The sequence below is a fragment of the Crocodylus siamensis genome, chromosome 11, assembly GCF_052110815.1.
Source record: "Crocodylus siamensis isolate JL-2025a chromosome 11, ASM5211081v1, whole genome shotgun sequence".
Classification (NCBI taxonomy): domain Eukaryota; kingdom Metazoa; phylum Chordata; order Crocodylia; family Crocodylidae; genus Crocodylus; species Crocodylus siamensis.
Genome location: NC_143405.1, coordinates 47431545 through 47452237, shown reverse-complemented (window position 1 = coordinate 47452237; position 20693 = coordinate 47431545). Strand labels below are relative to the sequence as shown.

Below are 20693 nucleotides of genomic sequence, written 5' to 3'. Positions count from 1 at the left end.
CATCCCCAGAGGACATCATCAAGGGCAAGGGTGAGACACAGTGACAGGGAAGAATCTCCCAAAGAAGCTATCCTTGTTGTTGCCTGTACTACGTCCCATCTCTAGGGACACAGAGAACAACTTTGGTCCCTAAGTTTGTCAGACACAGGCACTGTTGCCCCCTCCATGTCAATCACAGCAGAAAATTCCTTGATGATCCTGGAGCAGGGAACAAGCCTTATTCAGCACCCACTGCAGGATTTCTTTTTTATTCTACTCCTCACACACCAGGTTGTTAAGTGATACGGGTGCTGTGCTGGATTTTAAACTGGTTTAGAATCTGTAATATAGTTAAAGCGTGTGAACCTACATCAACATAAAACCCTGATAATGCTCTTTTGTACTTAACATTTTCTATATTAAAAGTCATTCCAAAGTTATTTTTCCCTAAACACATTAACCTTTTTGCAATATTGATTGCCGAGGCTTCACAAAGTTTAAAATTAATAATTCCACTGCCCTTCAGCGCCCTTCCCTATTCTATCCCTTCCCTAACAAACTATAGGCTTAGTGGCATGAAACAGGGCACAAATTACTTTCACAAAAAGGTATTTTATTATTCTTAGCAGGATTCACCTTGAAGGAATATGAGTAAAGCATACACTTTTTACAGACAATATATAAACATGTTGTACATAATTAACAATAACTTAGTTCACTAATTCAAAAATAAGCAAAATTAAAAAAAATAAAAATAAAACCAGAAAATACTGCAGAATTTTTATGCTGATACAGGTAAAAATAATTTAAATCTTGACTGCTGTTGTCTATGCTGCAGTGACTGACAATATATTGCACTTTGTCAACAGTATATCAATAACCCTTCTTCTGCCCCAGAACCCTTCCCTCCCCCCTCAAAACCTACAGAAATTTGAGCTGGGTACAAATAATGTACAGCTGTACCATAGTAAAAGACAAAAAGTTAAAAGGACCAAATTTTGACTCAGTAGATTAAAAATTCTTACTGTTTCTCCCAACAATTTTTTTCCCATTCATTTATTTCCACTTCTTTACAAAGTGCAGCTATATGCCTACAGAGACCAGAAGGAGGAGGAAAGCAGGATATCCATGGCAGCTTGGTCCTTAGTTCATTATCAAATATTTGAATTATATATTTAGAAAAAAATGTACATCCATGTTGTATGTTTCTTTAAAGCAGGACTTTTGCAGTAAAATACAATTGGCGTGATGAAAAAAAAAATTAAAGTTAAAAAAAAAAAAAAAAAAAAAGCTTGTCACAGAGTTAAGCTTACGTGGTTTACATTATCAAACCCCTCTGCTCATTGGGGCATTTTCATCAGAAGTATAGCTAAATATGTACATCGTATGTTATACTGGAGTTTGTGTTCATGAGAGGCATCAGATCATAACAATCAATAGAATACACTTCACATTGGCAATAGCTTTGTTTTCAGTTGTTTACATACAATATGGTTTAATAATGGGACATTTTATTTTTTTTTAGTTATTTTTTTTAAATATAAAATGTGCTCCGGAAAACAGTCGTTCCCCTTAGAATGTCACCATCCCTTCACCTCATCAGCTGTTACAGCGGCTGGGATTTGAAGGATGTGTGAAGCTGAAACTGATTGTCTCTCTCTTTCTCCCCTCCAGTGATCTTAACCTAAAACTTCTGCCCTTCCTCACTCCCGAACATGAAGTCCACTGAGGGGCTGGCATGCCCACAGACAGCTTGCGCTCCAGCTTCTCATGGACTTTGTAGCCAGATTATGGTGAGTATACCACAGGCAGCTAGTCTACATCTTAAATCGACAGCTGCCAACAGAACAAAATAAAAATGCTTCAACCTCAAGAGTTTTTGAATGGGATATTTTTCTGCCCTATGCTGGTTTTTGTGGTTGCTGACAGACTTTTAGAAGTTAGATGGGACAGGTTCATAAGAGCCCCCGTCACTCACTCCCAGCCAGTGCAAGATTGTTTCCTACAACTGTATTTTTCAGTGATTTATCCTATTGGAGTTGCCTAGTTTGGGGATAACTTTTTAAAAAAAAAATGTTTTATGTTAAGGAAAAAAATATCCAAGAATTATGTCAAAATAATCTGCATCTTGGGCTCATTACAAATCACCTATCACAGCTACATTTTTGCTTTGTTTTCTTCTCTTGTATCCTTTACCTAGCAGATATTTTTTGTATGTAAAACCGATGAAGGAGAGTCAAGGGATAGTTGTTTAGCACTATGCTTTTCCTGTTATGAAACTGTTGTTTTCTAGCAGGGCAGACATTCATAAAAAAAATTAAAAATAACAAACAGAAAAAGAAAAAGCACAAAAACATGCAAGTCAGAAGATTTGAGGCTCTCAGAGGAAAACAGGAGCAAAATAAATAATAACTTTCTGTGTCTGATTCCTTGTTAAAAATTAAGCTTCTATAAAGTTGTCCTTTATTTTTCCCTCCCCCAAACAAAGTCCATGATAGAAATCCAGCATGGGTGGCTACCAGCCTCTCTTCCGCCATGGGGGCTGTTAATTTCTTTACAATATTCACAGTAATAACAAAGAGAGAAAGGAGAGCCAGTTCCAGCTTCTTTCTTCTGCTGCTTCTGCCACCTTTTGTTTTTCGCTGGACCAGTAGGTATCAAACAGGTGAGTTCTTCTTTTTTCTTATACCTGAGGGGGCAAAGTGCATATAGGCACCATTAAGCGTTTCTGCAGAAGACCCATAATTGCAAAGTTTTTAGTCCAGCGCTACGAATTGAACCACACTGGAGCAAGATCCCTTTTTTTCCTTCCTTTTTTCTTCCCTACATTCTCCTCTTGGCAGAATCTTTTCTTACTTGTTGTCATCTTAGGCAAAGCCCCATGTTCTTAATCTCTGTGCGGGTCTCTTGGTCTTCAGATTCTATCCCATAGCTGTAACCATGCTGGATGGATGTGGATGTCCAAATGAGATGCTGGAAGATGGGTGGATGGGGGTAGGGGTCGGTAAGATGTGTCCAGAGTGGCTAAAAGGTGGCAAATGCCCCATTGGAGCCATGTGACTGGCAAGGGCGGCAGCGCTGAATGGAGACGATTTCTCTTGCATGCACTTGGACAGTTCCTCAAAACACTCTGAGCCTTTCTTGCTTTTCTTTGATTTGTTGGACATTTTCCTATTCCTGGTCTGAATTCCTTCCTTTTTCATGGTCAGAGGCCTGTTCACCTGCAAGAAATGAGAAAATCAGGCTCATGCAGACAAAATGACCTTATTGTACAAAAATGAAAATATTTGGACAGCCCCTGTGTGTTTTCCTGGATGGAGACTTTCTTCTAGCCAAAAAAAATGGTGTCTCTCTCTCAGATCTTGTTTATATTGATTTGTTTAATGCACCCTCCCCCTTCCCCCCCCCAAACATGAAAAACAAGTTGGACTGAATTTGGCAGCTTAGAGCTATCCTTCCCTCAGGCTTACTCTCAGCCCCCCATACATTTCCTAATAGAAGAGATCAAACAAGGCAGCACACACTGATCCAAATTCACTTCTAAGACAGAAGCAACCTCGTCCCAGCAAAGCTTCAGCCTCCGTTAAGAGTTTAAATAACATCTATTGTGTCAAATGAATCCTGCTTGTATCCCTCTCTCATTTTTTAAAATTTAAATATAATATTAAAAGCATATCTTCACAACTGTACAGAAAAAATGCCCCACTGGGATTACCCTTTGCACAGAATCCATTTTAAATAGCCTCTGCATTTCTACAGGGGACAGCACACAAGGCATGCTTCGTTAAAACAACCAAGTGTTGTAACTCTATTTTGCCTGATTTGCCCAAGCTTTGGAAGCCAAGCTAATACATTGTAATGTCAGTGAACTTAGCATCACTATGCCAACAAAGAATGGCTGTGACTCCCCAGGGGAACCTTGCAGGGGGAAAAAAAAAAACCTCTTCTGAAACCAATAAAAGGTCAGGGCACACCATGCAGTTGAGGCATCAATCCCAGCTAAGCAAGCAGGGACACACACAAGACAAGCAAATACTCACATTGTGCAATTTATAGTAAAGTCCACAGGCATTACATACTGGGTCCCCGTTTGCATTACGCCGCCATAAGGTGGTAGTGGTTGTCTGGCAGTTGGCACAACAGGTCCCTGCTCTCCTAGCTGCTGACTAACCAAAAATAAAAGGGAGAAATCAATAGTGTTTCTGGTAGGGGAGTAGGGGGAAACTTACTTTAAAGGTCAAGTTAGGTCCAACATTTTGGATTCATAACTAAGACAAGATTTTACAAAATGTATAGGGCTGGAGAAATGTTACTGCGATTTTTTTAATGTTTCTATTTAAATTTCAGTGCAACCCAAACAATGTGAGGTGGTGTGAGTGCATGAAAGCCAGACAGGGAGACGGAGCAGTCTCTCTGAATAGACCAAGCAAAAAATAAAAGAATGTTAAAATCGGGGATAAAATAAACTTGATGCTTAAAATTAAAAGCTTTCCTTCCTGATCTTGGGGATGTGGGGGGATGTTTTTTATTTTAAACATTCTTCCTATTATCTATTTGGTGCTAAAAAGACCAGTCTTGATTTTTAGAATGTGATTTCTAATCTGACACCATCCCTTGAAAGAAGGCACAAAAGAAAAACAACTGCATTACTTAGATGGGTGCTGTATTTATCATCAGAGCCATCACTAAAATTTCAGTTTCCATTTACAAATGAAAGGGAAAAAACAAAACCGGCTCCAACTTTCTTTAAATATTTAGCAAACCAAATCTCATGCCCTGCAGCAATGAGCCTGCTGACTGTACTACTATTGCCTCAGTCTCTGCTCATTTTCTACGCTGACAAGCCCCCAAATGATCATCTTTTTAAATGTGATATTGGCCTGCTGAACCCTTAAGGAGGGGAAAAGAAAACAACCTTTCAGCCTTCCAAAATGAACTCTGCTATGTAGGCAAAAAATGTAAACGTGAGCAAAATATCCCTTGGTTTCAGGATAGGACCATAGCTGGGAAACCCTACAAAAAAAACACACCCAAGACGTCAGGGTGCCCGCTCAGAAAAAATGTTGAGTCTGGACAAAATGCTCAGGGGGACCCTCATGAGGAAGGTGCTGAGGCTTTCCGTAAAGCACACCCCAATTTGTGCAGTCCTGGGAATTCTGAGGACTGAGCATTTCTTTTTTCAAGTATTTCTAACATGGCTAAAGTGCAATAATCTCCCAGGAGCCCTCCTCTGGAAGGATTTTTGTAACTTGGGGTGAGAAAAACTGCCCATTCATTGACTCAAGCTTATGATGCTGCTCTAGAGGCATTGAGCCTCTTGCAGATCCTATACTGAAACCTGAAGCACTTGGTTTCCCTTCACTTGGGGACTTTTTACACTTTGCTCTGCCCATCTCCTGCAATGGGGAGTGGTCCAGATAGCAAAATACAAATTGATCATGCTCCAAAGACTGGCCTGATCCTGTTCTCCCTGTTACTTTGCTGGTGTCAGAAATTGTAGCTGGTGGAATATTCAGTAGTAGAAAATCAGAATCAGGCCCTAGTGAGGTTAGCCCTCTGCTAGCCTAGAAGAACAGAGCCAGAGGCCAGAGCAGAGATTGGGTGGATCCCCATTTATGCATGCGCATACATGCAAGCCAAATACAATGAATTTTAGAGGCCTCCAGGTTTTGAAAATAGTTCTTGAATGCGCGCTAAGAAAAGTTATCATTATTAATAAACTCCTAAATGAATAGAGGAGTCTTCTGTCCCACACACATGAGCAAGTCAAAGAGAAACAAATATAAAACTAAACATTTAAAATAAAAACAAGAACTCCCTCCCCCTCCAAAAAATAAATAAATAAAGTTCCCCAACCCCCTTGGCAGTAAGTTTAAGTACCACAGTCTCCCAGCACACTAGAAGGTAGAGAGCTAGGTTTGCATATTTGAGATGGTTTATTGATACTGAACTATGCTGCTTAACTCTGTGGACTGTCCTATTCAGTCTGGCAAGGACTTGAGCCTGCGAGATGATAATGTTACACAACTTAACATTTCTGTATATGTCAGTCACCTTAGAAGGAAAGCAAGTCATTAAGAAACTTGCATAGCTGAAATTCTGACTCACTATAGAAATCCTCTGTATCCCATCCCAGCATTAGATCATTAATGCTGGTCTCTTCCCTTTCCCGCCTCCCCCGCAACCAGTCTCATTAAAATGGCCCCCAAATGGCTAAAAGATTTGGGCACTATAAATCACATGGTTCTGAAAAAAAATATATTTATTATTCTTAGCATTTTACTCATTATTTGTGGAGAAGAGTGTATTAGAAATTTCAAAACAGCGAGCATGACTGGCATGCCTTGCCTATAGAAACTCTCTAAAGCTTTTAGAGTCAGGAAACAGATACACAAAGTTTCCTTATCTTTAACGTACAGATATCCGGATAGGAAACTACTACCAGGAGCTTAGAAAGGACATTTTTTTTAATCACTCAAATGAAAATAAAAAGTATAGGTGACTCCATGGAAAAATAATAGGATTTTTTTTAAAACATCAGGGGATTGTCTGAGGAGGGAACCAATATTAATATTGTTAGGGACTATAAGAGTAAATCTTACTTCATGGCCTTTACACAAATAATTATTAAATAGGGAGCAGTGGCTTTGACTCCTCTATTTTCTTTTCTTTCTGTTTTGTTTTTTGGGTTGGGATTTCTGTTTAATCCCAACATGTTGGAGGGTATTCATGCCTGTAACCCTTTCAATTCTGGTACATTTCTGAACTGTCCCAAGAGGCCAAATATAAGAGAAATGAAATCAAAGCTGTCATCGGAGGTTAAAGCTAGGCATTCATAAGGAGAAAGAGAGACTTGTTGTCCTGCACATTTTCCATCAGGAATGAAGTCTAGGAATATAAGCTAGCTTGCAAGCCTGCCCACATTCTATACCTTGGCATGTAACTGCTATGGGTGGAGTCCCTGAAATCTGCCCTGAGGCTTTGCTGTGACCTCTGAGTGACATGAATCTCCTGTACAGTACATCTAGAATCCATACAGGGTCTGAAGCAGAGGAGAGGAGACACATTATGCCTGTCTGTGTGTGGTCCCTTTGCACAATTTATCCCCAAGCCCAGCAAAGACAGAGACACCTACCAGTCTTCGTTTAGGTTTAATAAGAGGTCGGTTTTGACCGTTCATTTTGTGGTAGAGCCCGCAGGCGTTACACAGGTAATGCCCAGTGCCGTCTCTTCTCCAGAGAGGGGTGGCAGTAGCTCCACAGTTCACACACTCTCTGCCTTCTAAATGGAAACACGAAGAAACCGGATTTCTTTCTTTAAAAACAAATTCACAAGAGCTTTTTGCATTGTCCTTTAGGCATCTTCCAGAAGTCAAAACAGTGTGTTATTCAAGCTTAATCAGACAGCACATGCAACAAGGGTCTAATGTCGCCCAGCACACCCAGCCTCTGACTAGCAATTTATGCTATCAGAAATGGGCCGCTCTCTCCGCAAGGTGAGAAAGAGTGACACTCTTATTGTGTCAAATGGAACTTCTCATTTCAGTAACAAGAACTGCCTTCCTCTGTGCTGAGTGCAGTCCCTCGTCCCCTCTCCATTGTACCTCTACAGTAAGATCAGATGTTGTACTGCCACACACATTTGCTCACACACACACACACACACACACAGCAAGCAGTTTGAAGGTGGGGGGGAGGGAAGGAATTGTCTGGAATTGAATTCAAGGCAGAAAGACCCCCCCTCCCCCATCTCCTTCCCTTCGATACATTTTTGTTCTAATACAAAAAGAAAAAAAATTAAGAAAGCCAGTTTGGAACTGGAACCAGAAAATAAATGGCTCAGGAATTATTTTATGTTAATAGCATAAAGCTGTTTGAAGTGCAGCTGGACTTTATTTTGAGAAACAGGTCCCCCCGCCTTTTTTCATGCTTTACTTTTTAACAGTATAATTTGGGCAGGGGGTGGTTGGCCTGTTACTATTTCCTTATTAAGTCGTTGCTGAGCAGCAGAACTGCTGCTGCTGTGCAGGCAAAGTGGCTCAACTAGACCAGCACAGCTCCTTAGACAGAGGCTAGCTTCTGCCTCAGAAAGCTATTTACTGAAAGTTCACTGGCCTCTGATGGTTCCAGGGCAGGTCTGCTTAATATAGGAAATTCACTTAATATAGTTTATGCAAATGGTACAGTATTTAGCTGCAGAGGAAATTCTCTTTTGCTATTAGCTGGAGCCGGCCACGCTGAGTTCAGCAGGGCTTGTGTCTCCTTTAATCTAGGGAGTGGGTGGCTTTCAAACAACACAGTCTGCAGTGAAAAATGAGGGGAGCTCTGCAGAGCTGCGTTCCTAGCTTTTGTCCCTCCTAGGGCAGGAAGCTGCAGGAGTCGTCGTGTCGTGAGTCTTAGTTTTCCTACAAAAACAGAGTGGTCACGAACTTTCCCTAGTTCCATACACAGGGGGCTCCCTTAAAAAAAAATCCTTCATTTCCCCCATCTAATAAAACCCTGGGCGGCTCAGGCGAAAAAAAAAGAGAAAGAAAGGGGAAAAAAAGCCATTAAGGATCCATTTATCTGCCGCTGACTGCTGTGTTTGGGAGCTGTTTCCAAAAGCAGAAGGCTGAGGTGCTAATTGTAATTGAATTTTCTTTTGAGTGTTTTAAAAAAGCCAAACTAAAACCCCAAAACAAAATGAAAACAAGAGCAAGGGATATTGGAGGGGGGAGTATATATTTTTCCTTCCTAAAAAGGGTCATCTGAAATGGGAGCTGATGAGGTTGTAAAATAGCTGATATTTTTGTTGCACAGCACATAAAAGAGATCAGGTTTCTGAATTACTGGCTGAATGACTTTTTTAAAAAAAAGAGGTGTTTTTGTGTGTGCATATATATGTATTTATATCGGAAATACAATAAATATATGAAACATCTACAGTTAGCTGGCTGGCTGGATACACCTATATAAATATGCCCACAAAGATATATCCCATATTTTTTAACGCCTCTCTTAAGACTGTCCAGCTACACAGGATTTGATTTTTCCCTTCACCTCTGAGAATGGAAAACGAGGACAATTATTAGAAATTCTCAGCACTTCCTTACCCGGGTCTAGAAATACAGCCGGTCTGACGGCAGGGACAACTTCAGTGATCAGCGAATTAGCTAGTTTTTGAAATGCAGGTTATGGGACAAACCGTATCCCGAGGGTACTGAAGGTGGGAATGACCTGCGATCCTTTCGGAGCAAGCAGGGCTCTGAGGCGAGGGAGGATCGGGTTTGATCTCCCAGCTCCTAGTGTTTTGGGCGTGGAGGGAAGCCAGCGATTGCTCGGCACCTTCAGCCCTCAGCCCCGGTATGTAAACTATATCTGAACTTTTGCTCCATTCAGGATCCGAAGGAAATCGAGGCCTTCTTCTCTTCGGCTTCAAGCAACCGGCCTGGTAAGTTTCGCTTTCAAACGCCTGGTTCAGCTCGGGAAGGGGAAGCACCGGCCTGGTCGGGATCAGCCAAGATGCCATTAACGATCCGGCAACAAAAGCAGCTCGCTACAGATTCCCCACCCGGTCGGTGCTCAAGTACGACCGCAGGGTCTGGCCCAGATTTCCAGCCGTCACAGCGAGCCCGGGCCCTTCTTTCCGAGCCAGACTTATTTCCCCGCATGACCCCCAATTTGCACAACTGAGATCCGCCAGGGTTTCTTCCCCGCCGTGCTGCGTCTGTCAGAGCCGGTGCCTGCACCCCGCTCCAGCCAGCCGGGCAGCGGGGAGTTGGAAAAAGCCCCCGGTGAAGGAGAGGGCAGGCGGGGATGCGCCCGAGCTCCTTCCCCTGAGCTCCACAAAAGAAGGGGACAAAAAAACCCTGCTTCAACTGCGACCCCAAAGGAGAGTTGAGTTTGCCACGCACACGCAGACACGCACACTCCCCGCCACACGCGCAGGCAGGCCCGGGAGAGGGCGCGGGGCTCACCTGAGCACGACCTCGCCTTGCTCCTCTGCTTGGGGGTGAAGCTGGAGGCCGGGCCGCCCAGGAAGCCGCCGGGGTGGAAGAGGCTGCTGCTGTAGTCGTGGGCGGCGGGCACGTAGGACGGGTAGGTGGGGATGGGGTGGTGGGTGGAGGGCTGCGCCCCCATGGAGCTCAGGCTGCTCCGCAGCGGGCTGGCGCTCTCCATCTTCATGCCGTCCGCCAGGGACACCTGGTACTTGATGCTGTCCTTCTCCTCCGGCCGGGCGCCGGCCGAGGACGAGGAGGGCGAGGCGGCGCTGGTGGAGCTGGGGTCCGGGGACACCTCCTTGGGCGGGGTGGGCGGGAAGCCGAAGAGGTGCGAGCCCGAGTGCGAGGCGGGCGTGAGCGACGACACCGAGGCGGTGCTGGCCGAGCTGCTGCCCGGGTACACCGAGATGGCCCCGGGCGCGCCGGCGGCCGACGGGTGCAGCGGCGCCTTGGCGAAGGGGCCCACGGTCCAGGGGTTGTGGTGGTGCGCGGCCGAGAGCGCCGCTTTGCCGCTGTCCAGCCAGGGGATGCCGGGGCTGTGCAGCAGGTGGGGCCGGCACATCTGCCCGCCGGTCAGGCGCGCTGCGGGGGAGAGCGCAGCGCTCGGGTCTGGCGCGCAACCCGGCCCGGCCCCGAGCGCTGCGGGAGCACCGCGGCCCTGGGTGCGGGGGCGCACCCTCCCCCCCCGCCGGCGGTACCTCGGGCTAGCAGCCCGGTCTCCCCCTCCCCTCTCCCGGCCACGCTTCGCCTCCCACCCCCCGCCCGGGGAGAGGGGCTTTACCGTGCGCCTGGCTGTAGGAGACCCGGGCGCGGGCGTGGGCCGAGTTGGGGTAGTAGGGGTTGCCCTGCGAGTCCAGGTGGTTGAAGAAGACGTCCACCTCGTCCGGGGGCAGCAGCTGCGCCGGCTCCATGTAGTTGTGCGCCAGGCCGGGGTGGTGTGTGTCCGGGTGCTGCCCGTTGAGCACGGCGTGGTGGGCCATCCAGCGCGGCTGGTCCGTGGCCACCTCCATCCCGGCGCCCTGGCTCCCCTGCCCGCCCCCCGACCAGGCGTGACCGGCGGCGGGGGCTGGTCGCTGCTGCCGCGGCGGCGATCGCTGACCCGGCGCCAGGAACAAGGGCGAGGGGAGCCACAGTCACCGGGTCCTTCTCTCCGCGGGGCAGGAGCGGACAGCACCTGTGAGCGGAGAGGCAGGGTTAGTGCATGCGGGCGGGGGAAGGGCTGGCGCGGGGGTCGCCTGCCCTCTCCCTCCCTCCCTCGCCCCCCGGGAGCGGCTCTGGCAGCCGCCAAGCCCCGGGGAAACTTTTCTCTTCCCAACAAACAGCAGCAGGAGTTTTCCCAGCTGGCTTCCAGGCCGGGGAGGCCGGATCCAGCGCAGCAGCTCGGGCTGACACCCAGGCAGGCGGAGAGGAGAGGAGAGGCCCGGTGAAAAACCAGCGCGTTTTTGTCCCCCCACCCACGTACTTACACCGATCTCCTCCCAGGGCAGGGAAGCGAACTCCCAGCGTCTGCAGAGCTCCCCGCGGGGCTGGGAGCGATGGGCGGCTGCTCGGAGCAGGGGATGCGGGGCAAGGCTCCCGCTCAGAGGGCGAGGGCGAGCTCCGCTGCTCCCGGCCTTGTCTGTACCATCCCGCAGCCCCGTGTCAGCGCTGGCGCCGGCCGGACTCAGCCCAGTAGACATGAACTCGGGGGGCGCGCAGGGCTAAGAATCCCGCCGCAGCCAATCAGCGGCCCCGGCCTGCAGCCCCAGCGCTGCCATTGGCCCCCGGAATCCACATCCCCGCGTTCACTCCAAGCCGCTCCAAAGAGCCGAACCCGCCAAAGGCAGCGGAGCCCCCCCGCGCCCCCGCCCTCCTCTCCTCCCCCTCCCCCTCCCGCCGGGGCTGCCTCGCACACGGGCTCTGGGGTTGTTCTCGATGCGGATCGCGCCGGTCCTGAGCACCCCCAGCAGCGCACCAGAAATAAGGTCAGGGACACAGATCGCTCCACCACATAAATGCCCCAGGAGTAAAAGGGGGGGGGGTCTTGCGGGAAGGCAGGAATAGGCATGTGCACCCGCCTGGTGGGCAGCACTGGCGCCAACTCGGTGCAAAATGCCCGAGCGGCTGGGCATGCACGCACGCCTCCCCCAGTATCACCCACCGGCGCTGCAAAACCTCGTCACAGCCATCCTCCTCCTAGGGGGAATAATAGTGGGTGTTTGATGGCTGGTGTCCAGGAGGTGCAATGCTCAGACAAACTGGACAGAGAGAGCTGGATCTTGCAGGTCTGACTCAGGCTAAATCTCCCCTCCCATGCAGGTGAGCTGGGCAATGAATGCAAGCCTCTGTCCTGAACAGAAAACTTGTGACTTGTCCCTAGGAATCGCCTCCTCCTGATTAGTACTATGATTTTCATTATTAGCGTGCCATCATCGTCGCCGCCGTTTATTATTATTGTTGTTATTATTGTTGTTATTATTACTACTACTACTATTACTTTTATCCTTTCCCGGTCTCGGAAATGGGCTGTGTGTCCCTCCCTGCAGCTCGGTGTGCGTTATGTACACGCATATACAGACCCCCCGCCCCAACAAAATGCTCGCAGGGTTTTTTTAGCCAGGTGGCTCCTTTCGCGGAGCTCCAGGTCGCATCAAGTCAGTGAGGGCAATTCAAAGACGAAACAAAAAAACCGAACCAAAGCCCACAACCAACAATCCCGCGGATACGAGCCCTTGGCAGCCGTCAGGTCTGTTCAAGGTTGATCCCGGCCTCTGAGTCTGGGAGAAGGGTTTGGATCAGCAAAATAGAATTGAATATATGTATTCAATTTTATTTTGCTGATCCAAACCCTTCTCCCAGACTCTCTCTCTATAGAAACTAGCCCTGCGCGAGGGTGCTTGGGCACCGTTTGGGGCTGGCGGGGGATTACGGCTCTGAAATCCGCTTGGAGAATTCATTTACCGCCAGGGCTGGGTTTGCTCCGAGGGCCCGATCCCGCCCGCCTGTTGCTCGGCCCCGCCGCAGGGCGCCCCTGGGCTCGGCTGGGAAGCGGGGCAGGACCCGGGCTTGCTTAGGTGCGGGCCCAGGGCACCTTGCCTGGCAGGAGCTTGGGAGCTCCCCAAACGCATCTTCTCAGGCATCCTTGCGCCGTCCCGGCCTCGGATCCCGAGCGCGATCTTGCACCAGAAGCCTCCTTTTAAATCCCACGGGAATAGAAACCTTCTAGTTGTTTGGGGGATTTATTAGTTTTTTAAACGCGTTTCTGCTGTTTGCAGCCGCCGTTGCTTTCAGCCCTCCTGTTTCGGGCGGATGAGACGTGCAGCCCGAATCAACAGGCTTTTTATGCCGCCGGCTAATTAATTTATCACACATTTCGAAGGTCCCGCTTTTAACTGCCTGTGTATTGAGCAAAGCTTGGCCGGGGAGAGGCAGGCAGAGACGGAGAGAGAGAGAGAGGAATAAAAGCAGCAAAGGCAAGGCTCGAAGACAGGGCGATAATAAAACACACTGAAATGAAAACGAGGGCTAAGATCCTGTGGCCAAGTCCCTGCTTTGCCCCCTAAAATTTGTTCTGGGTTGGTTCATAGCCAACTGATAAAAGGAGCTCATTCGGCTGAGAGGCTGTTGGAGGGGTTTCTTTTTAAAGACATTATTTATTTTATTTGTTCTAATTTGCTAAAGGAATGAATGAAAACAGGGGTTTGATGAGGAGGTTTCAAAGGTGGAGGCGAAACAAGGCAAACGGCCTTTCTTCCTCCCCCTCCTCCCCAGCTGCGCCAAGGGTCCTGCCCTCCTCGGGCTCGGGCACGCTGGGGCCTGGAGGGCTGAAGTGGCTCCCGGCTCGCCATGGCAGGGGTGGAGGCAGCGGCCGGCTGGGGGAAAGGGATGGGGTAGGTCTGTGCCCCTCGCACAGGGGGCTTACAAGGAGGGAAACCCCTCGGTGGCATGGGAGAGAGCAGGCTGCGGGACCTTTGAAAGGGAAAGGGGTTGGTCCCTGGCCCTGCGGCGGTGGGACCTGGCTGTGCAGGGCGAGGGCGAGGGCTGCAGACCCCTTCCCGAAGCGGGGCAGGATTGAGCGCCGGGGTGCGAGTGACTCCCCGCAGGGTGCGGGCCGGCAGTGTGAGGCCGGACGCGGAGGGAGCAAGCCCGGGCTGCGTGTCGGGGTGACTGAGGCACCTGGCCCCCCGCACGGCGTGCCCGGGTGATGAGGGCACGTCCCCTCCAGACACGCCCGCCCCGGTGCCAGGGTGCGGGGCAGGGCCGGGCTCCCGGCGCGGGGAGGGGGCGGGGAGGATTGACAGGCAGTAATTGGGTAATCGGAGGCTGCCTCTCCCCAGCCAGGCGGCCCCAGTCACTGAGACGCCGGGGCTCTGACGTCACCCGCCACTGCCAAATTCGCCAGGAAATGAACTTTTTAATAATAACAATAATAAGAAGAAACGCTTTCTCCCACATGGGAGCGGCTCCTCGCGGGGACGGGGGCTCTGCCCCTGCCCTCCCTGCCCCCGGGCGCTGCCACCTCCCCCTCCGGACAAACCCGGCCGCGGATTTTCAAGGCGAAGGGGTGAGGCGGGCTGGGGGGTCGCACAGGACACCCCCGGACCCCCCTGCTCCGCAGCCGAGGAGCGGCGCTGCCCCGGGCCCGGCCGGCCGGGCCTGCCGCGGGGACCCCGCGCCGGGCCGGGACACGCTGCGGCTCGGCCGCCGCCGCCTTTTGTTCTCGTCCGCCAGGAGCCGGGGCCGGGGCCGGGGCCGGGGGGAGGGGGCTGCCTCGGTCTCTGCCCCGGGCGGGGCGCGGGGAGGCGGCGCCGCCGCGGCAGGGACTGCGCTCCGAGCCGCCCGGCCCCGCTCCCTCGCGCGGCCCGGTTCTCGCGGGGAAGCTGCCTGAGCTGCCGGGAGGTCTCTGCCTCCCCGCTTCCCCAGCCGCCGTCCTGCCTCTGGCCTGCGGACCGGACCCGACCGGCGCCCTCTGCTCCGGCTCCCGGGGGCCCCGGGCCGGGCCAGAGCCGCTGCCCCGCGAGTGGGAGCGATCCCCGCGGGACGCGGCCGGGCGGGCTGGGAAAACCGCCGCCAGGTAACACGGGGCGGGAGCCGCGGGCTTCGGCCCGGACACCCGCGGCCTGCAGCAACCTGGAAACCCGGGCTGCCCTGGCCCAGGCTCCTGCACCGGGGCGCGGGAGGTGACGGGAGGCGAGATCGGCCTTTAAAGAGCCCCAGTGTCCCGCCGCGGCTGCTCGTTGTCCCGGGAGAAAAGACTCGATGTTTCGCTTGAAAAGCGGCCGGATCCGGGCTCGCAGCGGGCAGCAACCACCTCCGGGCTGCGGAGAAGCCCGGCCCGGATCCGTGCACCGGGACCGCGCTCCTCTTCATTAGCAGCCGCGTTTTAATTGCCCCTGGCCTCTCCCCCAGCGCGGCGGCTGTTGGGGGCTGTTTGTTTTAGGCGGGTGATAAAATCGCAGTTAACGAGCTGATAATTCGCCCGTGTTTGTTTTAAAAGACAAATTGTAAAGATTAATCAGGCTGCTTGATTTATGGAGCCGCAGAGCCCGGGGCTGCCCGGGAAACGCCGCCGAAGCCCCCGGGTCGGGTTACCTTCAGCCGGTGCCTGCCCGAGACGGGGCCCCGGCTGCTCGCTCCCCGCAGCCCGCGGGTGAAGCATAGTAAAAGCAGCCCCGCTCTCCACCGCGTCGTCCCCCGCACGCCGCAGCCCGACGGGCACGGGGCGCAGCGAGGGGCAGGACCCGGGGGTGGCGGCAGCAAGGAAGGCCCCTTGTCGCCCAGAGGCTCCGGGCTTCCCCGGAAACTTCACCCGGTGTGCGCCGGGCGGGCAAGACACCCGCGCCCTTTCTTGTTATTATTATTTGGGGCGGGAGGAAGGGAGGGAGGGTTTCTGCGTCCCCCTGCTCCTACCGGCCCCGGTGCTGGGGTCAGGACCTGCCCTGTTAACACTCTTCGGGTTCCCTATTTCTCCCCCTGTCCGCGGCAGCGCCTCTCCTCTGCCCTTCTCAATTCCCCTTGCAAAAAATAAATTATTATGAATATTTATAATAATAATCATCATCGTGTCAGCCTTGCAGGCGAGCCAACGAGTTCCTGGAAAGGCCCTTTCGGTCCCTGCGCTGCAATGGGCAGGAGGAGGCAGGGATCGGGCCGGGACCAGAAGCCGCGGGGATAATCCCGCACCGCCGCGGATCCGCCTCCGCGCGGGCTTGGCGGTCCCCCCGGCTGTGACATGCCCCAGCGCAGCGGCCCCGCGGGGCAGGGCGGGCGGGCGGGGTCACGTCTGTGCGCGGGGACTTGGGGTCTCGTTCGCTCACGCATCGGTGCACGAGCGCGCAAGGCCCCGGGCAGGGCAGCTTTACTCCGGATGCGGAGCCGGGCTCCAGCCGGCGGGCGGTTCTCCGAGCCCCTCGGGACAGCACCTGCGGGGCAGGAGCCAGCCGGCTCGGCCGGCCGAAGGGGCAGCCCCCGCGGCTGCCCTGTCCCGCGCGCCTGAGGCTTGGCAGCGGGGCGGCCGCATCGCCCAGCCCGTGGCAATGAGGAGCCCCGCTCCCCGCCGGTCACGTACTGGCATCGGGTGAATCCTCCTCCCTGCGCCCCGGCCCCGCAGATCCGCGGCTGCGTTGCGGGTGCCCGGCGGTGCGGGCAGGAAACTTGAAAGCAAGTTGCTGCCGTGAAGCGGGATTGCCTGGGTCCCCCGCCCCATTCGCACAGTGGGGCAGGCTGCCTGAACTTGACTTTGCCGTTGTTTGCTGTTGTCATCCCCCCCTCCCCCTCAAGCCGGGGCAGCACAACTGGTTATTTTAATTTGATTGACAAGTGATGTCACCTCGTTGCGGGGGGGGAGGGTTGGCTGCAGTGAGCGGGGCCGTCGAGGCGGCGGGACACCTGTGCGGGCTCCGTCCCGGCGGGCCGCAGCGGCACAGCACAAAGGCGGAGCCCCCCGGCGCCTGCACACCCCGCAGCTCGGCCGGAGGGGGGAGCAGCCGGTGTCCCTGCCCCAGCCGCTCCCCGCACCCCGGCTTCGCCGGCGGGCTTTTCGGCCTGGCCTGGGCTGGGCTGGGCTGCTCCTCTCCCAGTCTCCCCCACCCGCTCCTTTGACCTCTTTGATCCCCCTACCCATGACCGATCCTACTGCAGCCCCTCCGGCCCCTGCGCGGGACGGGGTGCTCCGCGCCCGCGGCCGGAGGAGACCGCCGTGCCCGGCCGCAGGGCACCGCGCCCGGCCCGGGATCCGCCCGCCATCGCGGCCGCGTCTGCGCTGCCCTTTGTTTCAAACTTCCCTGCCCCGCCCGCAGCCCCGGGGCAGCACGAGTGTCCCCTGCCCCGCGACCTGTCTCTCCTGCGCGCGGCTAATTGGTGCAGGCATCAGACGCCGAGGGAAGGAGGGGGAGGACGGGGACAGGCATTAACCCGTCACGACCTGGCTCGGGAGCCTGGCAGCCGGTTGCTTGGCAGAGGCGGGCGCTGCACTCACCGCTGCGGTTGCGGGGGCTCTCCCGCCGTGCCCGTGTCCCGCAGCAGCCACGAGGGCAGCCGGATCCGGAGTGCCAGCATGGGCGGCGGGGGCGAGGGGGTACAGGAAGAGAGGCACGCCGGGCTGGCGTCACACACACACACACACACACACACACGGGGTTGGGGGTGCCCTGGGGAGCTGCGTGCTCCCTGCCCAGCCGCGGGGCATGGCAGGACCCACTGGAGGCCCAGGCTGCCCCGCACATCTCGTTTCTTTCCCAAGCTCTTTGCTGCTTCCTCCCTTTCCCTCCTCTCCCCCGACCCCTCACCTGCCCCGTGTCACCGAGCTGTAATGGATGCTAATGGTTTATAACCTGCCACCGCTTCCTCTCAGCCGCCGGGCCCTACTGAAGCGGCGTGGAAAAGGGATGAGGTGGCTGCGGGAATGGGTGGCCCAGGGCTTACTCTGTCCCCACGCAAAGCCTCCTCCCCGCACCCCCTGGCGAGGCGGCTTGGCCGGGTGCCTTCCCCCTTGAGCTTTCCTTCCCCAGCTAGTGACATCCCCTCCCCAGGCCGCCTCCGCCCCGCGCTGCCCAGTCCCGGTCCCGTCCCGTGTACGCCGAGCCCGGCAGCAGCCCTGCCCCGCCTGCTGCCCGCAGGCCGGGCCCTGATCCCCTGGAGGCGGGAGCCTGCGGGGCAGCCCCCACCACAGCCCGAGTGGAGCCGGCCAGACCCGGCAGCGACAACCCCCCCCACACAGACACCCACACACACACACACAGCCGCAGCCGCAGCCCGGGGTGCCGGCTCCTGTGCAGCGCATGCCGTCGGGACCGGCTCTGCCCGTCGGGATCGGCGTTAAAGCGGCCGGGACGGGCCTATCCGCCCCGTCCCCCGCGAGATTTCGTTGCGGAGCCGCTTTCCCCGCGGGGCTATTTCGATGCGCACCCGCGAGTCGCAGATTTAGGGGCAAAACTTCCCAGAGGGACTTCCCCGCCCCCCAGCCAGAGCCGCAGGATCGGGCCCCGGAGGCGCGGGGAAGCGCGTTAGTTTCAGGCGCAGACCCCGGGTCCGAGCACGTCGTTCCCCCGCCACCGTGCGCACCGCGCCCGGGTGAGTGTGCCCCGCGGACCCGCGGCAGCGAGCTGCATCTCCGCGCAGAGCCGGGCGCTGCGCCGCGGCTTGCGCGGACAAGGCCGGATTTCAGGCTCGCAGCCATGGCACGCGGTTGCCTAAGGCTGCGACCCGGGCTCCGGCTCCTGTCCCCCAGCATCCGAGCGCCCCGCCACCCGCAGCCCAGACCCCGCACTATTCTTATTGAAATCGCCTCCCCCTCCCGGCGCTGCTGTGGGCTTCGCTCCCCACCTCGGCACCTCGCAGCAAGGGGAGAATAAAAAGAGGGACCGAGGCGGGGGGGAAGGAGTCTCTGAAGCTCTAGAAGGGGGAGAAAAGAAGCAGGAGGGGAGGGGTAGAGGCAGGCCCCAGATCCGGGGAAGTTTAAAACATGCAAAGCCGCGTAAATCTGCTGCACGGGACTGGGACAGCGCCGGCTCCCTGCGCAGGCAGGTGCAGAAGCAGCGCGACCAGTGCCCTGCGGAGCTGCGGGGCTTTGCAGGGGAGGACAGACCCTCGCATCTTTTTTATTAACAAATCTGGCAACAATGGGGAGCGAAGAGAAGACTGGGGGTGGGTATTCCCCTGTCCCCTCTCTCTGAGAGATCTCGTTGGTGACAAGCACTTCCCAAGATGGAGATGACGATGAGGATGCTGAGAATGACTATGCTCAGGATTACTACTGTTATTCTGTTGTTAGTATTTCCCCCCCCCCGCCCAAATATCCCGGGCTGGGAGAGTCCTTTTGAGGAGGCCCTCGGATTTGTTTGGCTTGCCTGGCACTGTCTTAACAACCCTCGTCTGGGTGCTGGCCAGGGCGATGGAGGCTGAAGATGGGGACAGGCTATTAGGAAGGAGAGTAGCTGGGAGCAGTCACGGGAGGACGCGGGGGAAGACCCCGCGGGCCCCGCTCGCCAGCAGCCCTTCCCCGGCGCGGATCCGGGGGCTGCGGCCGGGATGCCCGATCGCTTCTTGACCCGGGGCAAGAAGGGAGATGGCATCGCCTAGAAGGCCCCCGCTGCCCCCGCAGGGCTGACTTTCACCTCGGGACATGTTAGACCCTGGGGAGGGGGCAAAAAAAAATAGGCGTTTTCTTGTTCACTGAACACAGAAATCCCTTCCCTCCTCCCAGCTGCGAGGCGAGAAGCTCGTTCCTCTCCGGCGGCGCTGGGATGGGAATGAGGGTGATTTCCCTTGGTTTGTTTTATTCCGTTTTCTGCTCATCTTTGCCTCCAGCTTCTCCCTCCCTTCGGCCTGCACATTTCGTCCGGCAGCTGTTTGCCGCGGGTCAGGCCCCTCTATTTTTTTGTTGGCGTTTGGTGGGAAGCCTAGAGGAGCCGGGTTGGAAACCAGCCGCGCCGAAGGCCAACGATTTCTTTCTCCCCCCGCCCTCCCTATGCGCCCAGACATCTTTGTTTAATGGCATCGCGGGTTTCATGGGAGCAATAACAGATAAGAAATGTTCTGGGGGGAAGGAAGGGGGGAAAGAAAGAAAGGAGGAAAAGGCAAGCAGTGCTGCCCAGAAATGCCCTCAGCCACCCGCGTTCGCTGAAACCCCGCGGCGGCCGCTCCGGGCCGACACCGCAAGCCGCCGGCTGCCCCGGGCATCGGCGCGAAGGGCCCCGGGTGGCGGAGCCGAGCCGCCGGCGCGCTGCCCCTGGCGCCCGGGCCGCGGTGGCGGCGCTGGACGGGGCGAGGGCAGCTCCCGACCCCACCTCCCCTCGCAGTGCCGGCAGGTCCCCCCTTACCTCCTCCGCAGAGCCGAGGACCGCCTGCCTCTGCGCTCGGCTCCGCGCTGCCTTCCCGGGCTCGGGGCTCACGGGCAGCGGTGCGGCCACATCTGGCCTCGCCGGGGGTGGACCACGCCGCCGCCTCTGCCTGGCAGTACGGAGGAGCGAGGGAGTCGCGGCGGCTGCGGAAGGCTCGCCCAGGCCGGCGGAGGGGCTGCCAGGGGGAGGCTGTTTAAAACTGGCAGCGATTTTCGAGCTGGGCTTGCTTTTTTTTTTTCCCACCCCCTCCTCCTCTCCCCACCCCTCCCCTTCTCCCTCTCCTGCAGTCAAGGATGGCACGGCGAGCCAGTGTGTATTTATGTACATAATAAGGCAGCTCGTCCCCTCGCCTTCATTTGCATCATTACAATATCTGTACAAGCACATCACATTGTCTGCCGCCCGCACCTTTTGTT

At 54.8% G+C, this 20693-nt stretch overlaps 1 protein-coding gene across 4 annotated transcripts; it reads right to left on the bottom strand.

Moving 5' to 3' along the window:
* Window positions 1–571: 571 nt before the first annotated feature.
* Window positions 572–20406, bottom strand: GATA2 (GATA binding protein 2). 4 transcript variants are annotated; one of them, XM_090022117.1, is made up of 6 exons: window positions 20257–20406; window positions 10740–11132; window positions 9935–10540; window positions 7115–7293; window positions 4020–4145; window positions 572–3200 (listed from the first exon to the last, which is right to left on the bottom strand). In XM_090022117.1, the coding sequence occupies exons 2-6, from the start codon at window positions 10966–10968 to the stop codon at window positions 2901–2903; spliced, it is 1440 nt and encodes a 479-aa protein (XP_089878243.1). In that variant the 5' UTR covers window positions 10969–11132; window positions 20257–20406; the 3' UTR covers window positions 572–2900. The 4 variants fall into 4 exon arrangements, with proteins under 4 accessions (XP_089878243.1, XP_089878242.1, XP_089878241.1 ...); XM_090022116.1 differs by lacking the exon at window positions 20257–20406 and adding an exon at window positions 16506–16588; XM_090022115.1 differs by lacking the exon at window positions 20257–20406 and adding an exon at window positions 11425–11646.
* Between the last annotated feature and the right edge of the window lie 287 nt (window positions 20407–20693).

What these genes read in the sequence shown, in the direction of transcription:
- GATA2 (XM_090022117.1), bottom strand. Translation starts at nt 10,968, where the DNA reads ATGGAGGTGGCCACGGACCAGCCGCGCTGGATGGCCCACCACGCCGTG. An exon ending in CAAGGCGAGGTCGTGCTCAG is followed by an intron (nt 7,294 to 9,934) that starts GTGAGCCCCGCG and finishes TTGTTTTTAAAG; the next exon opens with AAAGAAATCCGGTTTCTTCG. An exon ending in TTAAACCTAAACGAAGACTG is followed by an intron (nt 4,146 to 7,114) that starts GTAGGTGTCTCT and finishes ATTTTTGGTTAG; the next exon opens with TCAGCAGCTAGGAGAGCAGG.